At 36.6% G+C, this 20294-nt stretch overlaps 1 protein-coding gene across 1 annotated transcript in view; it reads right to left on the bottom strand.

Annotated features, from left to right (window-relative positions):
• Window positions 1-20294, bottom strand: part of ek1 (eph-like kinase 1) — a 76735-nt gene that overhangs the window by 47622 nt on the left and 8819 nt on the right. The window contains exons 2-3 of the mRNA XM_046833529.1: window positions 18607-18671; window positions 15386-16058 (exon numbers count right to left, since the gene is read on the bottom strand). Of these exons, the coding sequence (XP_046689485.1) occupies window positions 15386-16058; window positions 18607-18671 (738 nt within the window). The remainder of the gene's footprint in view (window positions 1-15385; window positions 16059-18606; window positions 18672-20294) is intronic.

Here is a 20294-nt window from a genome sequence, read left to right as displayed (position 1 = left end):
ACCAGTGTCCTAGAAATCGTAGCACAGCATTGACCGAGTATGTGCTTTCTCACTGAAGACATTTTTGTATTTGGAGTAATTATTCATTCACTATTAAGGAACCAGGTATTCAGATTTTGAATAAAAATATACAGCCTACACTGTGGGACTAAGGCTATAAGGCAACAGTGCCAGGTTTTTTTTTCTTTTTCAGGAAGCATAGAGTGAGCAATGCTGGAAGGTCGTTCACAACACACACAACCCCAAACACACATGCACACACAAACCCTCTGAGGAGATTTCAGCTCAAGGACACAATTGCTTCTGTCTACTGACAGACTCAGGTTTTTTTGTTTTTTTCTTTACTTCCCTCTGCCAATAAAATGTCCTTTATACTCACTACCTCCTCTAAGCCCACTCATAACAAGGTCACTATCCTACCTGTTAACTATAAACCAGTTTTTGTAGGGAGCACAAATTTTGGTAAACTCCTGGTCAATTCCACAGATTCCCCCATGGATTTGGAAACCTAATTCTCTCTCAGTGTGGATCAGCAGACAAATAGAAACACACACATGCAATACTTTGGAAAAGTCTGTCCAATTACAGAGGTGAGAGTAAAAGGACCACAGAGCTGAAGAGTTTAACCCTCTACCCTTGGTGGGATTTTTCTGCTGAACCTCAATCTGCTCCACGGGCTCCCTGGAGAGATCTTTTCTTCCGAAGGCCATTTCCCTCTCACCATCCATCATACCCTCACTGACAGCTCCAATCTCCTCGGCTTTGCTTCTCAAGTCAAGATGTCCACCTGAACCACCACCACATGCTGAACGAGACAGACTAGACAGCTCTATTGTCACTTCTCAAGTAAACCATCTATTTTTCGTAGTTTTTTTCCCTGACACTCCATCCAAGCTTTCACAATTTTAGGAAAGGCTTCATCTGATGCAATTTTTCATTGCTGTTGCAGCTGTGTACTCTAACCTTGGCTGAAATATGCGTAGGGCATGAAGAAGCATAAATACAAAATCGGACAACTCACCAAAGGTCAGCAACATCATCTTACTATCACAGATCACATACAAAACACAATAGCTTTTTTCCCAAAAATGCACAGACACAATACCCAAAAGTGAACTGATAAAGGTCAGCTGCAAAGTGTCCAGTTCATTTTATTATTAACTACAGTATCTGACTGCCTTTGTCATGCTGTATATAAAGGTTATTTCAGCTTTTCTTAATAGCTAGGCTAAAAGCTGAAAGAAGCCAAACAAATGCTTGAGCATGTTGAACATGGCAACAATAATGAATAAACATACAAATTAAATATTTCATGTTAAGTGTTTTAATATGTAGTATTCATACAACTGAAGAACTGTGATCTGGATAAAGATTTTAATTGGCTGGGGCACAGGCAGCTTTTAATAACCATTATAACTATTTAATCATCTCTACCCCTTATCTCACAGCATCATTATGTCCAGTGATCTGACCTGAGAATATTGACCTGCCAAATTGAAATAATGGCAATTGGCATATCAATCTGGATTAATTGACGGTGGTTGTGTAGGTGGTTTGAACTTTCCCATATAATCAGACAACCCCTGGATCTTCTACCCTTTTCCCATTTTATATGTTCTGGACTGGATTGGGTCCTTACTTCCAGTCTAGGTAAGATCTATCTAAGTTCTAAGCATCTTAGACTTAATATTAAACATGTTAGTTAAGTACACCAATCAGGCATAACATTATGACCACCTGCCTAATATTGTGTTGGTCTACCTTTTGCTGCCAAACAGTCGTTACCCATCAAGCATTAACAGCATTAACTTCTTCAGCAATTTGAGCTACAGGTCTGTTGGATCGGATCACACAGTTCAGCCTACACTTTCGTCAGTTCACCACTGTTCCTTCTTTGGACCAGTTCTGATAGATACTGACCACTGCAGACCAGGAACATTCCAAAAGAGCTGCAGTTTTGAGGATGCTCTGACCCAGTCGTCTAGCCATCACAATTTGGTGCTAGTCATACTCACTCAAATCTTTACCCATCTTGCCCATTTTTCCTGCTTCTAACACATCAACTTTAAGGAGAAAAATGTTCACTTGCTGTCTAATATATTCCACCCACTAACAGGTGCCATGATGTAGAGATAATCAGTGTTATTCACTTCACAGGTCATCATGTTATGCCTGATCAGTGTATATTTAACAAACAACTTACAACATCAAACTCTTTACATATAATCATGATAACGATAATAAATAGAAAGTGCGTAAGCTTTTTCTATTGGAGACAATCAATTTATAAAGGCATTTAAAATGGTGTTTTTTACTGTTTTCTTTCTTTATTTATTTTTTTATTATTTTACAAAATCATTCTAACATTCAGCTGAATTTTAGTGATGTTCAATTGCTGGCTGCTTTACTCTCTCTGTGGGTACACAAGGATTTATGTAGTAGATTTAAACAGTGTGCATGAAAAGTAGCAAATATTCATACAGCTATTCCTGTATACCAGGAGATACCAGGAGACTAAATTCTCTCAATCATTTTCTCAGTGGGAAACTTTTACAATTCTACTGAAATCTATTTAAATCCCTACTCTTATACACCATTTTATGAAATAAATACTTAATAAAAGCTGCAATATATTATTAGTGTCTTACAATGACTGACTGTAAAACAGTCATTGCAACTGGTTCCTGCAAAATGCAGTGCTATTCTTTCTTTGTTCCCAAAAAAAAAAAAAAAAAAGATCTTCCGCATTTTTCTTCACCTGCCAATTCTCTATCATACAACAACTACCAGCCAGGGAAGTTGAAGGCAAACACATGTTTCCTCCAAGCAAGCCAGTCACATCTTTTTGAACTGCTGCATCACAGGGTGGTGTACAACCTTCATAGGAAAGCAATATCCACCATGTGCTGCACATACACTATATTTCCAAAAGTATTGGGTCACCTGGTCATAATTCTGGTATGTGATTTTTGAGCATCACATTCCACATTCAGTCCCAATTCCCTCCAATCTTCGGGAAGATGTTCCACTAGATTTGGGAGTGTGCTTATCGATATTTGTGTTCATCAGCCACAAGGGTGTTATGAAAGGCAGGTAATTATGTAGGTGAGGAGGCCTGGGGTGTAGTCATCGTTCACATTCATCCCAAAGGTGTTCAGTAGGGATGAGATCAGAGCTCTATAGCAGGCTACTCAAGATCTTCCTCTCCATGTAAACCATATCTTCAAGGAGCTCACTTTGTGCACAGAGGCATTGCCTTGATGGAACAGGTTAGGGTTTTCAAGTTCAAGTGAATGCAAAATTTTATTATGTATATATATATATATATATATATATATATATATATATATATATATATATATATATATATATATATAAATCCAAAGACAATTAAATGCCTCCAGCTTTGTCGTAACAGTTTGGAAAAGAACCACATATAGCAGGAAAGGTCAGGTGACCCAATACTTTTGTAAATACAGTGACTGTAACCAACCCACCACACCCCGCATTTTTCACAGTTGGCTGAATCATTGTTTGGTTGCAAATTAATCTGATCTCCAGATAATAGGGTAAATGTTTTATTTTTTCTTTCTGTTGTACCACTCAGGAGCCTAGCTTGCATTCTAAAACCTTGCTTATACATTTAAATAATATTCTAGGTATGGTCATGCCAATGTCCAGTGTACAGAGACCATGAAGAGCTTTTGCTATTACTCCCTACCTATCATTTGCTACCACTCACTGTATAATGTATTAACATGGTCTCATTCATTTATCTTCAGTAACTGTCTTATTCTGCTCATTCTGGGTATGCTGGACAAAAAGCAAAAATAAACCTAAATGGCATCATGTGTTAATTGTAGAGCATCATGCATAGATTTATTTACCCACTGACTTGAACATAAATGCAAATTCCACACAAATCTATACAAACCATCTTATAGGAAAAACCAAGATTAACGATAGCGAATCAGGTAGGATTAGCAGTAATGTTTTCTAATTTCTTTGTAGGAAATACACATAGATTAAGAAATCCTCACAGAAGAAATTTGTGTGGAGCTGGATTTACCAGGCTTTTCTCTGAACTGACCTAATATTTGTTCCTTTAAGCGAACATTCCCAAGGCTTGTGCTCATCCAGCAGCTTAGAGGATAAATTATTGAGTGAGACCTGGAAATAAAAAGCAAAAACGATAGCAGGATAGCACACGTGTTAAAGCCAGCACGTGTCATCTTTCTCCCAGACATATGCATACTCCCTCAAGCAAATGCCTTCTAAGAACTAAAAATGAGCTTTTTTTTTTAAATCACAGACATGGTACACAATAAGCTTGTCAGAGTGTAACCTTATGAAGGAGGTAAAAGATGTTTACTAGGACAAACACACACATACAGCATATATGTGTTGGTGTAATGGTATATATATATATATATATATATATATATATATATATATATATATATATATATATATATATATACATATACAGGAAGTCTTACAATGGAGATACGTTACAAGGACCCCACCGTAAGTCAAAGATGGTACTATGACTGTGACAGCGTTTCCTGCTTCATGCTGATTTATAAATTTCATTTTCTGCTCTAAACTGATGCCTTTCCCTTTTTTTTCTTTTCACTACAAGCAGGAGGCACTTGGAAGACATGCTTTTATCACTAAAATTGCTGTTTGAAACTTTACTCCGTTGACCACTAGTGAGAGTGGGGCATCTCACGGGGCGAGAGATACGCTAATCCCAGCTGCATGTCCAACCATAACCTGCCTGTGCCTGTTTTAAATTTTAATTTTAAATATTTGTACAATTTTGTCGTATCGCTCTCGTCATCATAACATTGAAAAATCGTAAGTCGAACCAACATTTAAAACAAATTTTAATGCTAGCAGCATCTGACTATGCATACATTTGTTTAATTGATTCTCATACAATTTCACCCATACACACAAAAAAGAAACAGACAGTAATTTTTTTTATTTTGTTAATTGCTTGACAACCACAACCTCCAACATTCACACCGTCTCTGGTTGTGTGTTTGAGAAAATGCGTTAATAAAAACAACGTGCTAAACTCACAGGAACCTTATTCTTTATGTTATCTCTCAGCTCATACTGTAATGGATAACGCTTTGTTGCCTTTGCTCTAGAAGATACTAATCCGTACAATTTTATATTGCTGAGGTCAAGACCTGAGATACTGAAATAAAGCCAACACACTCAAGCAGCTGTCTGCACACATATGGAAACTATCAGTCTATGGCTAATCCACACTTTATGATTCTCACTGTTCTCATTTGCCAAAATGTGTCATAGTTATCCTAGAGCTAGCTAGTTGTATAAATAATAATAATTTTAAGGTTAATATTAGGCTGAAATGCAATGCTACAATCTGTATTTCATTTGTATTTGGATTAAAATTTGGATTAAAGTGGGTGTGGCCTAAAGTGTATGCTAGATCTAACTCTACTATCCTTATCCAAAGAAGCATTTAAGTAGTAGAACAGACAGTACAGATGATCAGATTTTAAAAAATTTGTATCTGAGATTTTCTCATCCTCAACTATGTCATTCAGGTTTAAATCTGTGTTCTGTACGTGATTTGTATAAATATTTTCTAATGAATGTAATTAGTCTCAATTTAAAAACATCCTAGGAGCCTAAGTAAATTGTCTGTTAATCAGACTAGTTAGTTTGAAAATAAAAGAACTATGAAAGTCCATGTTAATGAATTATGGTCTTTGTATGTACCACAAGTTTCATCTCATACCCACATAAAAGTAAAAACCACCGTCTCATTGAAATCTTTGCACAAGGTCACTACACATTCTTACACATGCAATGCCACTTTACTTCCTACTCTATCACAGATGCCAGCCTTTATGCATATCTCTAGTCTTTGCCAGATACCATGCAAACCTTTCCGGCACATTGTTTAAAAAGATTAAAACAAACAATATAAAAACACTAGTGTGCATCATATTAATAATGTAGCAGTTTGGAACATAATCTCTTCCTTCTATATAATGTAATTGCATTCAGTTAAATTCCTAATTCAAATACAAATTAATGAACGTTTTCCATATCCTTTCACATCCTTCTACATCCAAATATATATATATGTATTTTTATATAATTGCACATTTATTTTTCTTTGCTGCTGTAACACAGAATTTCCTCACTGTGTGATGAATAAGAGATATCTTATCTTATCTTATCTTATCTTATCTTATCTTATCTTATCTTATCTTATCTTATCTTATCTTATGTTTTATTCCACTCGGTGCAAAACAAAAACTATATCACTAAAAATAAAAAAATAAACTATTAAACTGGCCTTTTGCCATCTGCTGGCAATTAATTACATGCTGCTTATTATTAGTGTGGAGAACTGAATTGTTATTGATCCAAACAACAGTTAACCCAGCACTAATGGACTGAAAACATGTGGTAAATTATTTGCCTAAGAATTAACTTGATGATTGCATTAAACAAACCAAAAACAAGTTGGCAAAAAAATACAAAGAATTTAAGAATAAAAAAAATAAAAGAATGCATTACCAGGGCATAAATTTAATGGCCTCTATCCTTCTCTCACTCTTGCATGATAGCGACAACACGTACATGTATTTTTTTCACTGTAAAACTCATTCTGAAAATGCATGACTGTCAAGGGTAAATGAAAAAAAGACATAAATGGGTATTGCAGATGTCTTGGGCTTTTGAATTCCTAGCTGTGAGCAATAAAAAGCTGCCTAGCTGAAAGCAGTCTTCACAGTGTTCACAGCAGCCTCCAAATTGGCAGGGAGAGCAGCTCACTGATAAAAGACTGAGGGGATCCATAACGCATTACAGTAAAACCTCGAGCCATTTACTGAGGGCTCAACTGGGCACTTTGACGACTATGAAAAATTTCAACAGGTATCAAGAAGGATTCATTCATATTCACTGGAAAATCTATGCCCATAACATTGCGCTCTACATATATAAAATATCAAATGCTCCACTCTTGGTGCACTGGATATAGGAGAATGATTTTGAGAATAAAACTGAAGGCAGTATTTGAGAAGTGGTGTAAAGTTGCTAAGATGCACATCTACATAATCATAATGCATCTGTCAGTCAGATCAGCATTATATATTGGACTGGGGGTTTGGTGTAAGAGCATTCAAATGAATTTGTTTAACAAAAGCACTGACATTAAGGTTAGCTGTAACTTAACCCATAGGTTTACTGAATATTAATGTTCTTTTTTTAAATGTATTCATTTGACTTGTAATCAGCAAATTCAGAATACGTATTTACGGCTAATTGCAACAAATATACAAAAGTCTAACCATTAAAATCCCTTCTTCAAAGGGGATCTTATTTATAATTTATATAAGACGTTTTATAAATCCTCCACCCCTCCAGTGATCCTGTAGCTTTCATTTGGAGTTCACTTGCTACTAAAGATGCTTCCCCATGAACAGTCTAAAGATCCATAAAGTTACTGAGTGGGTTTAAACTTAAGAACTATGATAATGGCTTTGGACTGTAAGTAACATAACCAGTATAATACAATAATAAATACTACAGTAGCAATGAACTGTCTTTGCACTCAAGTGTGCATCAGTGAACAGTTGATAACCTCAACAATGATGGAACTATAATGAATGAACATTCAGGGTCACCCAGATAAGGATGTATTCCTTTTTGAGTCTGGTTCCTCTCAAGGTTTCCTCCTCATACCACCTTAGGTAGTTTTTCTTGCCGCTGTCACAGCTGACTTGCTCATTCCGTTTAAACTTATAAGGGATAAACTTAAATGGACTGATTTATAAAGGTAACAGGTATTTCATAGCTGCTTTGTAAGTGTCATTGTTAAAATGGTATAGGAGTAAAAGTGAATTGAACTGAATTGAATAACATTTGTTGGCTGTCAACATATTGTTAGTTAGTTTTCCACACTACAGAGACTTCTAGACAGAAGACATGGTGCCTTATTTATGCTCAGAATCATTTTTTTGCTACATTAACTTCAAATGAAAGAGAGAGATAGAAGAAAGGCTGGTGGGGGAATGTTCTGTAAAAAGCTTCACTGGTAAAATCTGTAGTGTACAGCTGTAGAGAAGAAATGACTTATAATCATACAATCCGTTTTCACCAGTTCCTTGCACTGTTTCATCTCTTTAGCTGCTTTGTGCCAATAACATATATAATATGTGCTATGGTCAGTTATCTTATGTTAAGAGTAGAATAAATAAGCTAATTTCTGAAAAATATTTAGAGTATGTAATTCCATATTGGTACAATCAAATATATATTTGAAGCTCTCTTAAATTTCTGTAAAAAAAAAATATTCCTAATGACCACAGATATATAAAAAAAAGATCAACTGGTAGCTTAGAGCATGTGGTGTTTTGCTCCGCAGCTTCAGGGGAGTCATGCTGGGCCCAGCATGGGGCCACTGCATGCTGAGGATTACATATGTGCAACCAAAACTTCAAGGTGCTTTAGAAAACAGAAAATCAGTCTAAAGGTGATTACTGAAGCCTCACTACCTAATACAACAGCACTAGTGTGTGCAATGCTAATGCATACCAGATGGGTCAACCCCTAGTGACCTATACGTTCTATCGTATGAGAGTGGAGACACATGAGCAAACACACTCTGACCACACGTACTGGCACACAAGCACCTCTCCGCCTCATTGTCTCTCTTTTCCCTTACGCCATATACGGTCACACTATTTTTAAAACAAAAAAGCCTAGTAGAGATGTGTAACACTCTCATAAAACCACCAGCTTTTTTCCCAACCTTCCTTAATGCCTCTTTTGCTAACAAGTCTAATTTCCTGCTGTATAAATTTGATATCTAACCTAATTAGTGCAACCCCAACCCTAGCATTTTGTTTGGAGTTTGCAGTGCAAAAGTGTGCAAGAGAGTTTAGCCAAGTGCTGCAGTGTTGACAATCCCATGACCCACTTTCTGTGAGAGAAACCCATTCGGCACCTCCTCACGCCGAGAATTAGTCACATTAGAGCTCAGTTCAGCTGCTGCTAAGCCTCAGCTGTGTGAGTTTTGCAATTGAGCTGTATGTGCAGATCTCTATCCAAGTGTTTCTAAAATTTTAGGCACATTTCAACAAGAGTGCAAGCAATGGAAGAACTTATACTCCCACAAATATGGGAAAAAATCTTTGTATTGTCAGTCTTGCTGAAAGTGCTCCTGAAAGTTTTATGAGCGCCAACATAATTTTTTTTTGTTTAATTTAATAGTTTGTCATTTGTAACACTTGGTTGATGACACAAAGCGTGTTCCTGAAACGGTTCATTTACCTTTAATGACACCCAAAAAACTCTTTAAGTTTACCAACAGCTGGGAGCAACAAATAAGTATAAAGGCTCAAAGTCAAAGTCTTATTTTGATTCAAAATGAAAGCTGATGAAGAGTAACAGATAGAAGATGGAGTTATTCTGATTAATTTCTAAGGCAATAAAATATTCTATAATATACAATATAATACCAATAGGAATAAACTTTGCAGTAATCAAGATCTATGAGGATGGATGTGGACTGTAATTAATATTAACTATCTGCTACAATGGCATATGACTACAGTTTTCATGAACAGTTCTGCATTTAAGCGCTTATCACTGAACAGCACACCTTAACAATGATGAAAATATAATGGATGGATATTCGGATAATACTCCTACAAAAGATGCATAAATAAATCTGTTCATATCCTGCTTGATAAACAAGGTCCATTGTTTGTTTGTGTGTTTCTGGCTGTCCATCTACCCACAAACTATTTCTTTTTCTTAACCATCTTTTGTTTGAGACAAAAAAACGTTGGAGTTTTTTTATTTTGAAGAGGGTGAAATTTGTGCAACACACTTTTCAGAGGAGTGTTAGCAGCTTGTGGTTGTCCACAGTGTGTGAGAGAGAGAGAGAGAGAGAGAGAGAGAGAGAGAGAGAGAGAGAGAGATTGAACAAAATAACAAAAAAACAGAGAAATATGTACAGAGCGAAAGAGGCAGAGATAGAGAAAGAGAGGTAAAGAGATAGAGGGAGAGAAACAGCTGGCTGGGTACAATAAAATGCGATAGTGTCATACACAATGCCAGTCTGTGGCTCAATTTCTGGCACATTCAGGCAGGACACTCAATCAACATTCAACAAAAACATTGTAGCTATATAATCAAGCCCTAAGGAGAGAGAAATGAGGGTGGAATCACAGACCTGGCAACGGTTATTCACATAATAGCCACTGTATCTGAAAGAACATTTAAGCAACATTCAGGCCAGGGATGTAGCGATGGTAACAAAATAAAAAAGAATTAGCTTTATTCCTTCCAAAGTAAGGAAGAGACGGATGGAACAGTATAACCATGCAGAATGTTACCTCTTCACTCAGAGGTAGCAGATACTAAGAGAAGAAATATACAGGTATGAAAAGATTGTCAATAGAAGGTCAAGATAATGGAGACAGATGAGTATTTATCTATTGCACTGGATAGTTTTGTGTATTTGACAACATGACCATGGCTTAGTTTCTATAAAAATGGAAACGTTCATATCATGTCTATATTAGATGCTTTATGTCTTTCAATCTAGCAATCATTTCTGCTAATTATATAACAAATTGTTGATTTTTGTCCTCATCACATATATTCTATTTCTCTTTTACTGTTATAATATGTACTGTTATCTAGTACTTTTAAAATGCCTTTCCTGAATTAATTAGCAGATGTAGTTTGAGGCCATTGGATATCCATTGATTGTTACATTGACCAGATAAATACTGTAAATGTTAGCAGCAATTTACTGTATTACTTTAAATCATATTTGCAATAAAAACCTGTGCAACATAGTGAAATAACACATAAACCAGTCCATTAACTTGATGGAGTTGCCAGGAAATTACTGTAAAATTTACTGCAATTGGTTCCAGTGTATAAAATATAACATCAGAGCTGCATGTGGCCTAAATTCAACTCCTTACATAATTCTGCTGACGCTCCTAAGCATGTTATTCTTGGGTGAGTATATAGGAGTTACGAGTGCAGCGAAAGAGAAAACCAGCAGCACCTAAAATTTCCACAACCCACAGTGAAAAGCACAGGGGGAACATCAGTATACGAGCCATGGCATCATATATTTCGGTCTCGTTTGTCATAGCAATACTCCCCTTCCTACAGTGATGGTGGAACCAGGCACAAACAATTGTTTCTTCAGCTGGTCAGGCGAAACACACTCTTGCGGATTAGGATCTCTTCCAGCATGAGTAAATCTTTCAGTGTGAGGCTGTGTGTGAGCTTGTGGTGTAAACCTCACTGTTTAGATGGACGGATGTGTGGTTTTTTTAAATAGTTTTTTTCTTCTTCAGGTTCAACAGATGCAGCCTTTTTACCACCTTTTTATACTGAAGAGTGTATGATTATGAATTGTGCATGTGATTAATGATTAAATTATCTTATTTTGTTGACATTATGTAAATTGTAAGCATAGCATTAGAAGCATTTATGAATACACATAATGATACAGTGAATACATTCTGTTTGACTTTTAGACTACATAAAGATAAAGGAAATAATAGCAAATACACACAATGTACTACAGCAAAAAATGTCGAATCTTTTCTTCAAAATGTAATGAATGAATAATGCATGTCAACCAAGGTGGTCTTGTTTGTTCTGGAAATTACCACTCACTGATTTGCTGCTCATCTGACATTTTGTTCCTAGTCATAAAACTTGAATCTAGACTACTCTAGATGCCCTATTATCCATTTCAACAAAAAAGTTCACCTCCTATTCTAATGTTTTTTTATTTATTTGGAAGGAACTATATGTTACATTGAAATTATGTATGTATTACTTCTCTAACACACAAAAATAAAAATGCACCGAAAAACAGATTGATCGTTTTTTTGCTTGTTCCAGCAAAAGATGCTTGTCCTCATCCCGCAATTTTCTCCAAAATTGCGCCAGCAAAACAAAAGCATTCAGGAAAAAAAATTGTAATACACAAGCAAAAAAGATGTGTATTAATTTTCAAATAAGAATCATGAGACCTTTTTTCTGTGTCTTTATTTTATCATATATTAATGAGATTAAACACAAGCAACAACATATTAAAATACTTTCTATCTTGTTGAGAGATTTTGTAGTGGCCAGAAAAACATTTTTTCAGTCGGCCAGACAAAGGAACAGTTAATCCAAGCACCACCTCTATGCCGGGATTACCAACAGTGTTCTTGCGTGCCATAACAACGATGTGGGAACGCAACTGTCATCGCTGTGACAGTTCTGTTTATCTTGCAAGCTGCTGGAAAATCTAGAACCCCAAGTTCTGTTTGTTTGTTTTTTGGTCTAGTTTCCAATAAGCCTGTCTTTGGTTTTATATCATTTTCGCTGAGAGACAGATGGCAAAGCAACAAAGCAGAGTGCTATTTTATCCAAAGACAGACAGCTCTTTTTAGTCGGTCTTATCAGACCTATCCTGCTGTTATCTTTAACAGCCATTACCAAATCCAGCAGGGACATTCTCATGAACGAAACAAAGACTGGTGACATGCTAACAAATTAGGTGATAATTAATTACAACACCTTATCTTGTTCTCTCATGTATTCATACATTTAGGTCACGTTTCTAACACTTATCTGTTGCTAAAAATCATCCTTCTCTTATTTTCTCCCCCACCTGCACATCCTCCCTCAATTCAGCAGTCCACGAAAGGGCTATGAATATTTAAAAAGTGCCAGGCTCCTCAGAACAGAGGTCTCAAAGTGACAGGCACACAGCACAATCTATTTCACATGAGGACACCAAGAGGCAAACAAGAGGTGAAAAATCAGACAGACATGGGCAGGGAATGCAACAATAACAGTGCAATTACAGAACGGCTCTGGTGTCAGGCAAGCAGCTCCCTTTAATGAATCCATTAGCGCCTCACTGGATGAAAGAGACAGGGGAGCACAAAGAGCTGTGCATAAATCCATTACCATACACATGACGAACTAAGAGGCGCCACATGAGCTGTCTACCTTTCCCTAAAGGCTACCACCATGTGTGTCATCTTTTTAAGCCCGAGCTCTGAAAAGCTCATCTTTGTCTTTCATATAGAGAACTGCAGCGTCAATCAAAGATTACTCGCTAGTTTTTGGCTGAGATAAAGTTATTAGGCAGGTGATTTGTGATTAAAGGGAAATGGAATGCACAAATGTATGCTTCTCCATTTAGAGAATAACAAATGTAACAATATGAATAACAAAGATGGCAAGTAATGAAGTACAAATACTTAGTTAATGTACTTTTTCTGGTGTCAGTACTTTACTTCACTCTTTTTTACTATTTTTCTAACTTTTTACTTTCAATCATTAAATTTTTTTTAGACAAATATCTGTACTTTATACTTCCTACATTTTCGAACCAGCCTTGTTACTTCAGTTTTAAGCTATTTGGTGACAATATCGATATTTTTTTTATTGCGCACCGTTTTCAGACCATCAACCTATTTCTTGTCATTGGCATTCTTTTTCAATCTACCACTGATGCAAAATTTCCTGGCTACCACACACCACAAATGTAGGCTAACCTACGAAGATAAAAATGAGCAGGCAGAAAGCAACAAGAAGTATGGGGCTAAAGTGGATGAGACAGAGGAAGTCAGCGATGTAAAAATGACTGAGAACAGAGACATTCCTGATCACCTGATTATGATCATCTTTTCTCTACTTGTGTTCTGTATGGTGGTTGTTCAGCCTGGATGCAATCAGTAGGTAACAAAATTTACAATTCTTTTATATCAGTATTTTAATATAATGTAAGGTCCAGTTACCAGTGTGACACTAAAACAGGTAGTAGTAATGGCTACTTTTGACTTAAGTGCATTTCAGAGCCCAAACTTCATGACTTTAAATTGAGTGAAGTGTAGTCAGTACTTTTACCAGAGTCTTTTAAAAAATAATTATCTGTACTACTACTTAAGTGAAGGATGTGTGTACTTTTACCATCTCTGACAAACAATAATGTGAATTTAGTACTTTTTTACTAAAGATTGTTCAATTCTGGATCGACAAACACAAACATTTTATACATTACTTACCAAGACCTACAGATACACCCAACATGGCACATTTACCTAACCATTCTGTATAAAGTTGCTTTTCTACCCACAAATATTCATCAGACCAATTTTTAAACAAATCGGCTAATAGACAGAATAGTGTTCAAAAAGACATTTTTGCAAGACACCCCTCTGTTCTGCTACAACAGCTCATGTAAAGAAAGCTTTTTTATGTTATAATTTGTCAACGAAGCAGATATTTATGTTGATACAGTTGAGAAGTAGGGAAGGTAAGAAAAGTGTAAGAAAAGTTGATCATACCCCAACAAGTTCAACAAAACGGTCATCATTCCTTTCCATCACACACAGTTCTCCTTGTTATTCAACCTGAATATGACTCAATATGTTTGCTAAATTTTCTTGAGGAGCCTTTACACTAGAAATGTATGTACACTAGAAATGCATCCTAGTAGCCGCTCCTGACTTTGTAAATGTAATATGTCTGAAGTTTAACCATACATGGAAATTACAATGAGGCTTAACAATAAAATTCATATTGCACTCAACCCCCAGCTTTCCTCTGTGATTCTCTGATTCCTGTGCAATCCTTTCTTGCTATCTTAGTCAGACAACATATCTTGCTAACATGGTTCCATAATTTTGTCCACATGGTCAACTATTTCAGCAGAGAGTTGATCTGGAAAAATAATTTAGGATAAGGGAAGGAGATTAGCCAGCAGAGGTGTAACATAACAATAGACCACTGAGCAAGAGAAGAGTGATGCTAAAGGAAAATATTATAAGATAAAACACTTTTATTTATTTAATTTTGAGATTCATAATGGTGCTCTGGCCAACAGGCCTGAGACTGTAAAAAGAATACAGGCATGTATAAAACAATATGACAAGTGAAGGCCTGATAAATGTCCCTATAGCACATGCAATGTGTATATATAAAGAGACTCACTCATTTTTAACAGATCCTATTGAGCAAACACAAAAACCTCATTCACAGTACAGTTGAACTGAGAAATTAGCAATCTACAAACAAGTTTATTTCTACATGCCTTAAATGATTCACTCTGTCATTCAACCTGTCATTTAATTTTAAAGATCCAAATAAGAGCATTAAAAAATGAATGAACATTCTCAGTAATATTTTCTCTTTTATAAACACTTGAGAAAGCTCCCTCTATTCAGCTGTCCAGGTCCCTTATATCGTTATCTTCTAGACGTTTTCTTGTTTGTGTTTCTTGATCATCACACATGATAAACCACAATGTATGTCTAACTTCATATCGTACTAAATGTATACTCACGTTGACATTGCCCATCAATCTCCTCAAATCCGGGCCTGCACACGCAGCGTCCGATAGGCACCAGCCAGCCTCCATCCGCACTGCAGAACATACGTGGTGCCTCCAGCTCCTCAGCGTACTCCACACAGGACCCCCGCACCTCCACCAGCGCCTGGTCTCCCCCTGTCACCGTGTCAGAGAAAAGTGCCAGGTTCGTCACTGCCAGAGGGCATCGCTTATAGAACACACGAACTGATACCAAGGCGATACAGGCCCCCAGATCCTGAAATGCTAAGTAAAGTCCTCGCTTGCTGAGTCCGCCGATGTGTCGCACCTCTGTGTTAAGCTTCATGACACGCTCCCCCACATCGCTCTGAGTAAAGCTCTCGTCTGCTGCGATCGTATCAATTTTGACATACTGGCTCTCACGAGCGTGCCGTAGTGGTGGAGGTGGCACTGCACCATCCGATTCATGGTAGTAGACGTTGAATGTCTCCTTGCAGGTTCCGGGCACCCCAGGTAAGCTGTTGCAGTCACGCAGTGTGAATTTGAGTTCAACATAAACACGTCGGGCACCAGCACGTGGGATCAGTGCTGTGCGTAGCCAGTTGTTCTGGTTGGCCTCCATCACGTTGCACACCTGGTATGTGCGCATAGGGATGTTACGCTCATCCATCACACTGATCTCCTCCCACTGCATGGGAACAAATACAGACAGAATTAGAGATTTTTTTTTATTTCAAAGCAGCACATAGAACATACACTAGTGGTGGGCCTTCTCCACTGTCCTAAACACCATCAGAATCAATAACCTACCTTTTAATACATTTTTACATAAAAAAATGTATAATTTTTTTTCCCCAATAGTCTATTATCTTTATTCTACAATGATTACAAACACAATGAGAAGTGATCAGGATGTCGCCGCAAAAGGCAGCCATGGCACGACTCTCAACTCTCTCTAGTTGATCTGTCATATACTGTATATTGTGTTCTATTTAATACTCATATTGTGCATATTGTCTCGAGGGCTCCCTGGTGGTCTAGTGGTTGGGATGCGGCGCTCTCACAGCTGCAGCCCGGGTTCGATACCCGGTCAGGGAACCAACCGCAGCCATTAGGGTTCCACGAGCCTTAGTGCTGGTCCCAAGCCCGGATAAATGGGGAGGGTTGCGTTGGTAAGGGCATCAGCGTAAAAATATGTGCCAAATCAAACATGCGGATGGTCTGCTGTGGCGACCCCTAAGGGGAGAAGCTGAAATAAAGTTTTGTCTCTTATAGTCTGTTTTGTCTTTTATAATCTAAGCTAAATGTATAGTGTTATTCTGTACTTTTGAGAGTCACCAACAGCTGGAACCAAATTCCTAGTGCATGTCAATACACTTGGCCAATAAACCGGATTTTGATTCTGATTTTAAAGTGTTACTCTTGCTTGTGCTGCTTCCTGTAGTGTAAGATTAGGTTGTTGTTTCAATAGAATCATATTTCAGCCTTCACATAACATGTTGCCTCAGTCAAAGGAATCTGCGTTGAGCCATCAGAATTAATACAATTTGTCTTCATTTTGAATTCCCAAGTAAACTGTAATTTTTCTCATAGTCATAGAACTCAATTACAAACTACAAAAATGCATGGTAAACCCAGGGTCATTTTAGGAGATAATATCGATGCCTCTGCTTGAGATGATGTATGAGGTGGATTGATTCAGATAGAACACCACTGAAGGCCTAGCTGTGAAATGTTTGGCCCACCACTGACTAACACAATCGCTTTTAGCAATTAGCAGACAAAGAAAACAATCCATGTGGTGTAGATTTTACTCTTATTTTGACTACAAAAGGAATGGTTTAAACATTCATGTGACTTACTGACTATCTTTGACTGAGCTTGTATATTAATATATGCCACCTTTCTATGTCCTGCAAGACTCATGTCAACATTAAAGTAATGCCACTCCTTTTGCTGCAAATGATCTGTTAGGCTCTTCAGGATGCCTATTTCAATCCACATCTCTACACAATTTAGTGTTTATAATGCATGTATGGCAGTTTTTAAAATGCAAAAATCTGGTAATAAAATAACATTTAAAATTAACCTAAGTATATACATTGTATGGCATTGAAATGAAACATTATTAAACCACTGGATCACATTCATCAAGAAAACCATATAAGAAGCTATTAAGAACGTTTAATTAACATTGAGTGTAGAGATGAGGTTGTACTTGGTAAATACCTATGTCATTAAACGAACTGAAACTAAAATATGAACATGAATCACAGATCTCACACAAACAAGGATCACTATGATAAAGTGCACCTTTTTATCAAGACACATTTTGTGTTTTCCCTCATTGTCTCCTTATTCTGCTAATGCTGGCGAAAACATCTTTTATACCAGGGAAAATTCTGTGCTCTGAATTTTTTTAAATGTTAAGAGGCTACAAATAAAAGTGTTTCCCTAGTTCGTTTGGTGTACTTCTATTGCCCTCTGAGACTGTTTTTAGCCAGTTTGAGTTTTGTCCTGAGGGAAGAGACTTTGACAGATGAATGATGAGTGCATTAAAATGGAGGCTTAATTAAATGCTGCTGTGTTCAGTATTAAAAGTCAGTAATCAGCAAGAACAAACTGCCTGAACAGCAGGAAGCTTTTTCTCTTCTCATCAGGAGGGAACCACCTCTCAATCAACATTTGCATTTTATAGCCAAATATCTTATATAACAAGCCTTGACTGCTTCTTTACTTGCTGAAGATTTGAATGGTGGCAGATAAGAGTCTGGAAAAGATTCCCCATCTTTCATGGAGCTGGTGTGAAATTTCATTTCTTTAATAACCCTTCAGTGTCTGCGCCAGAGTCAAAGTTAATTGAAATTCTGAACCTCAAACTCAACAGAATAATAGCAGAGCCACCTGACTGTGAGGTCAAAGGGTTACTAAAGAACACAAACTGACCTGACAATTGAGCCTTTGTCTGGGTTAAGCGTTTCTTCTAAAAAAATATTTATGCAAAAATGAATGATTTGCCGATGAAGTAGACTCCCTGTGAATGTTCCACATTGCCTTATGTGGACTTTATTTTCTTCAAAACATTTTCTCTTTTCTCTGGCAGAAGATCAGCAAACCAAAAGCAGATAAAATATGGCTTCCAGACAGGATGCCTACTTTCATTATATAACAAACTACACAGAGCACAAGCCGTGTGAGTAGGCCACATGAGTAAGGAAACCTTGAGATCTACTTACCCCTTCTGATGGGTAGGCCTCCCAGCCCAGATCCCCTGGAGCTGACATGGAGTCCAAAAGGGTAACTTTATGAAGAAACAAAGAGAGAAAGAAGAGGGAATAATAAATACAGCTGTTTTCATTACTTCAGTTATGATGTATACTTTAATGCTTACTCATATTTACACATCTTGGCCGAATTTTCACCAAAGTCTACCACATATACAGTATTCATTAACATAAAACTTTCATCTTTAAAAATAGCTTTACTGCTTCGATTATACTTCTATCTAAAACAGATGATTTCCATACAAAAGCCAAAGCTCTTGTGCTTCTCGAAATTTCCCATTTATAGTAAATGATTTCTTTAATTTATAAAAAGTAATATAAAAATATATTAGGGTTTACTTACTCTACAACTTGAAATAATTGTAAAATCCTAAACCAAACTTCGAGAATAATAAGCACCTTATTGCCTTGTTATATCTATTGCTAAAAAAACATCTATTAGCGGTTGAAAAAATGTCTAGAAGTTCTATTTATATAAATTAGTCTGTCTCCCTGTAGCCTAAGCCCCGAACTTCCTATTTTCAGCTTTATCCCAAACCAATTACAGCCCGGGCAAGCAGAGCGATTAATTTTTAATCACATTCAAACCTCAGATGTTTCTCTTCTTTCATGCTGTGTGTCATTCTCCTGTTGCATACCGTATGGCGTTAAATTGAAATAAATGTAGCATAATTCAGAAATCTGTGTCCAACCTCTAATTAAATGCGAAGTGTGTGTGTGTGAGCTTGGTTGGCACGCACATAATTAAAACTCTTTATACAATGGATTTATATCAGGTTATGTATAATTATGGGTTTCATGCTGAGTAAAGAGTAAGAAAAAAAAAATAAAAACTTTTATTGATTTGATTGGTTACTGGTGTCAAAGGTGACAGTGTTTTACTGAGATAACAGTATTAAACATACCATATCACCAGCCAGGTTAATAGATCTTACTAAGAGATTAAGGAATTTTACTTTAAGATGTATTTAAATTAAGAAAATATAACAAAGCATTTGCTATATGCCTTCAATATAATAAAATGATAACCTTACAGCAAAAAAGCATCAATGAAACTTCCTCCAGAGATCTGCCATATAATGCTATTAGATATCAGAAGCTCTACAGGAGTAAATAGAAGAATGCACCACTTTCTTTACACTATTCTGAAAACAAGCGATCTGATTCAAGCAAAAGAGCATAAACACCTGGGAGTGACATGCAAAGAGAGCAGGAGAGAGTAAGAAAAAGAGAGAGTCAAACAGACAGACAGACAGACAGACAGACAGAGAGACAGAGAGACAGAGAAAAAGAGTGTGGGAGAGAAAAAAAAAGATCTCCATCAAAGCCATTTGTTACAGCTATAGGATACATTTAAACAAGGAATCGAAGTTCAATATCTTTTTAATACTACAGAATACAAAGTTTTACAAAATCTGACTAATTGATACTACATTTAAATAGGACAAAACTAATGTGAAGTTACGTTCTGACTATAGTTGAATCAAACTTACAGGTTAATTTAATTTTCCTATAAATTCAGCTTGGTGTAGAGCACCCAGTATTTTAAGTGTACAGAGTGTACATTTTGTATTGATTTCCTATTTCTATTTATTTAGTATTTAATTATAATTTACTTTCCTTTTGTAATTTTTTTTATC

Source organism: Silurus meridionalis, chromosome 21 (assembly GCF_014805685.1).
Source record: "Silurus meridionalis isolate SWU-2019-XX chromosome 21, ASM1480568v1, whole genome shotgun sequence".
In the NCBI taxonomy this organism is placed as follows: Eukaryota; Metazoa; Chordata; class Actinopteri; order Siluriformes; family Siluridae; genus Silurus; species Silurus meridionalis.
Note: the sequence above shows the minus strand (reverse complement) of the source record. Positions and strands in the feature narration are given on the sequence as shown.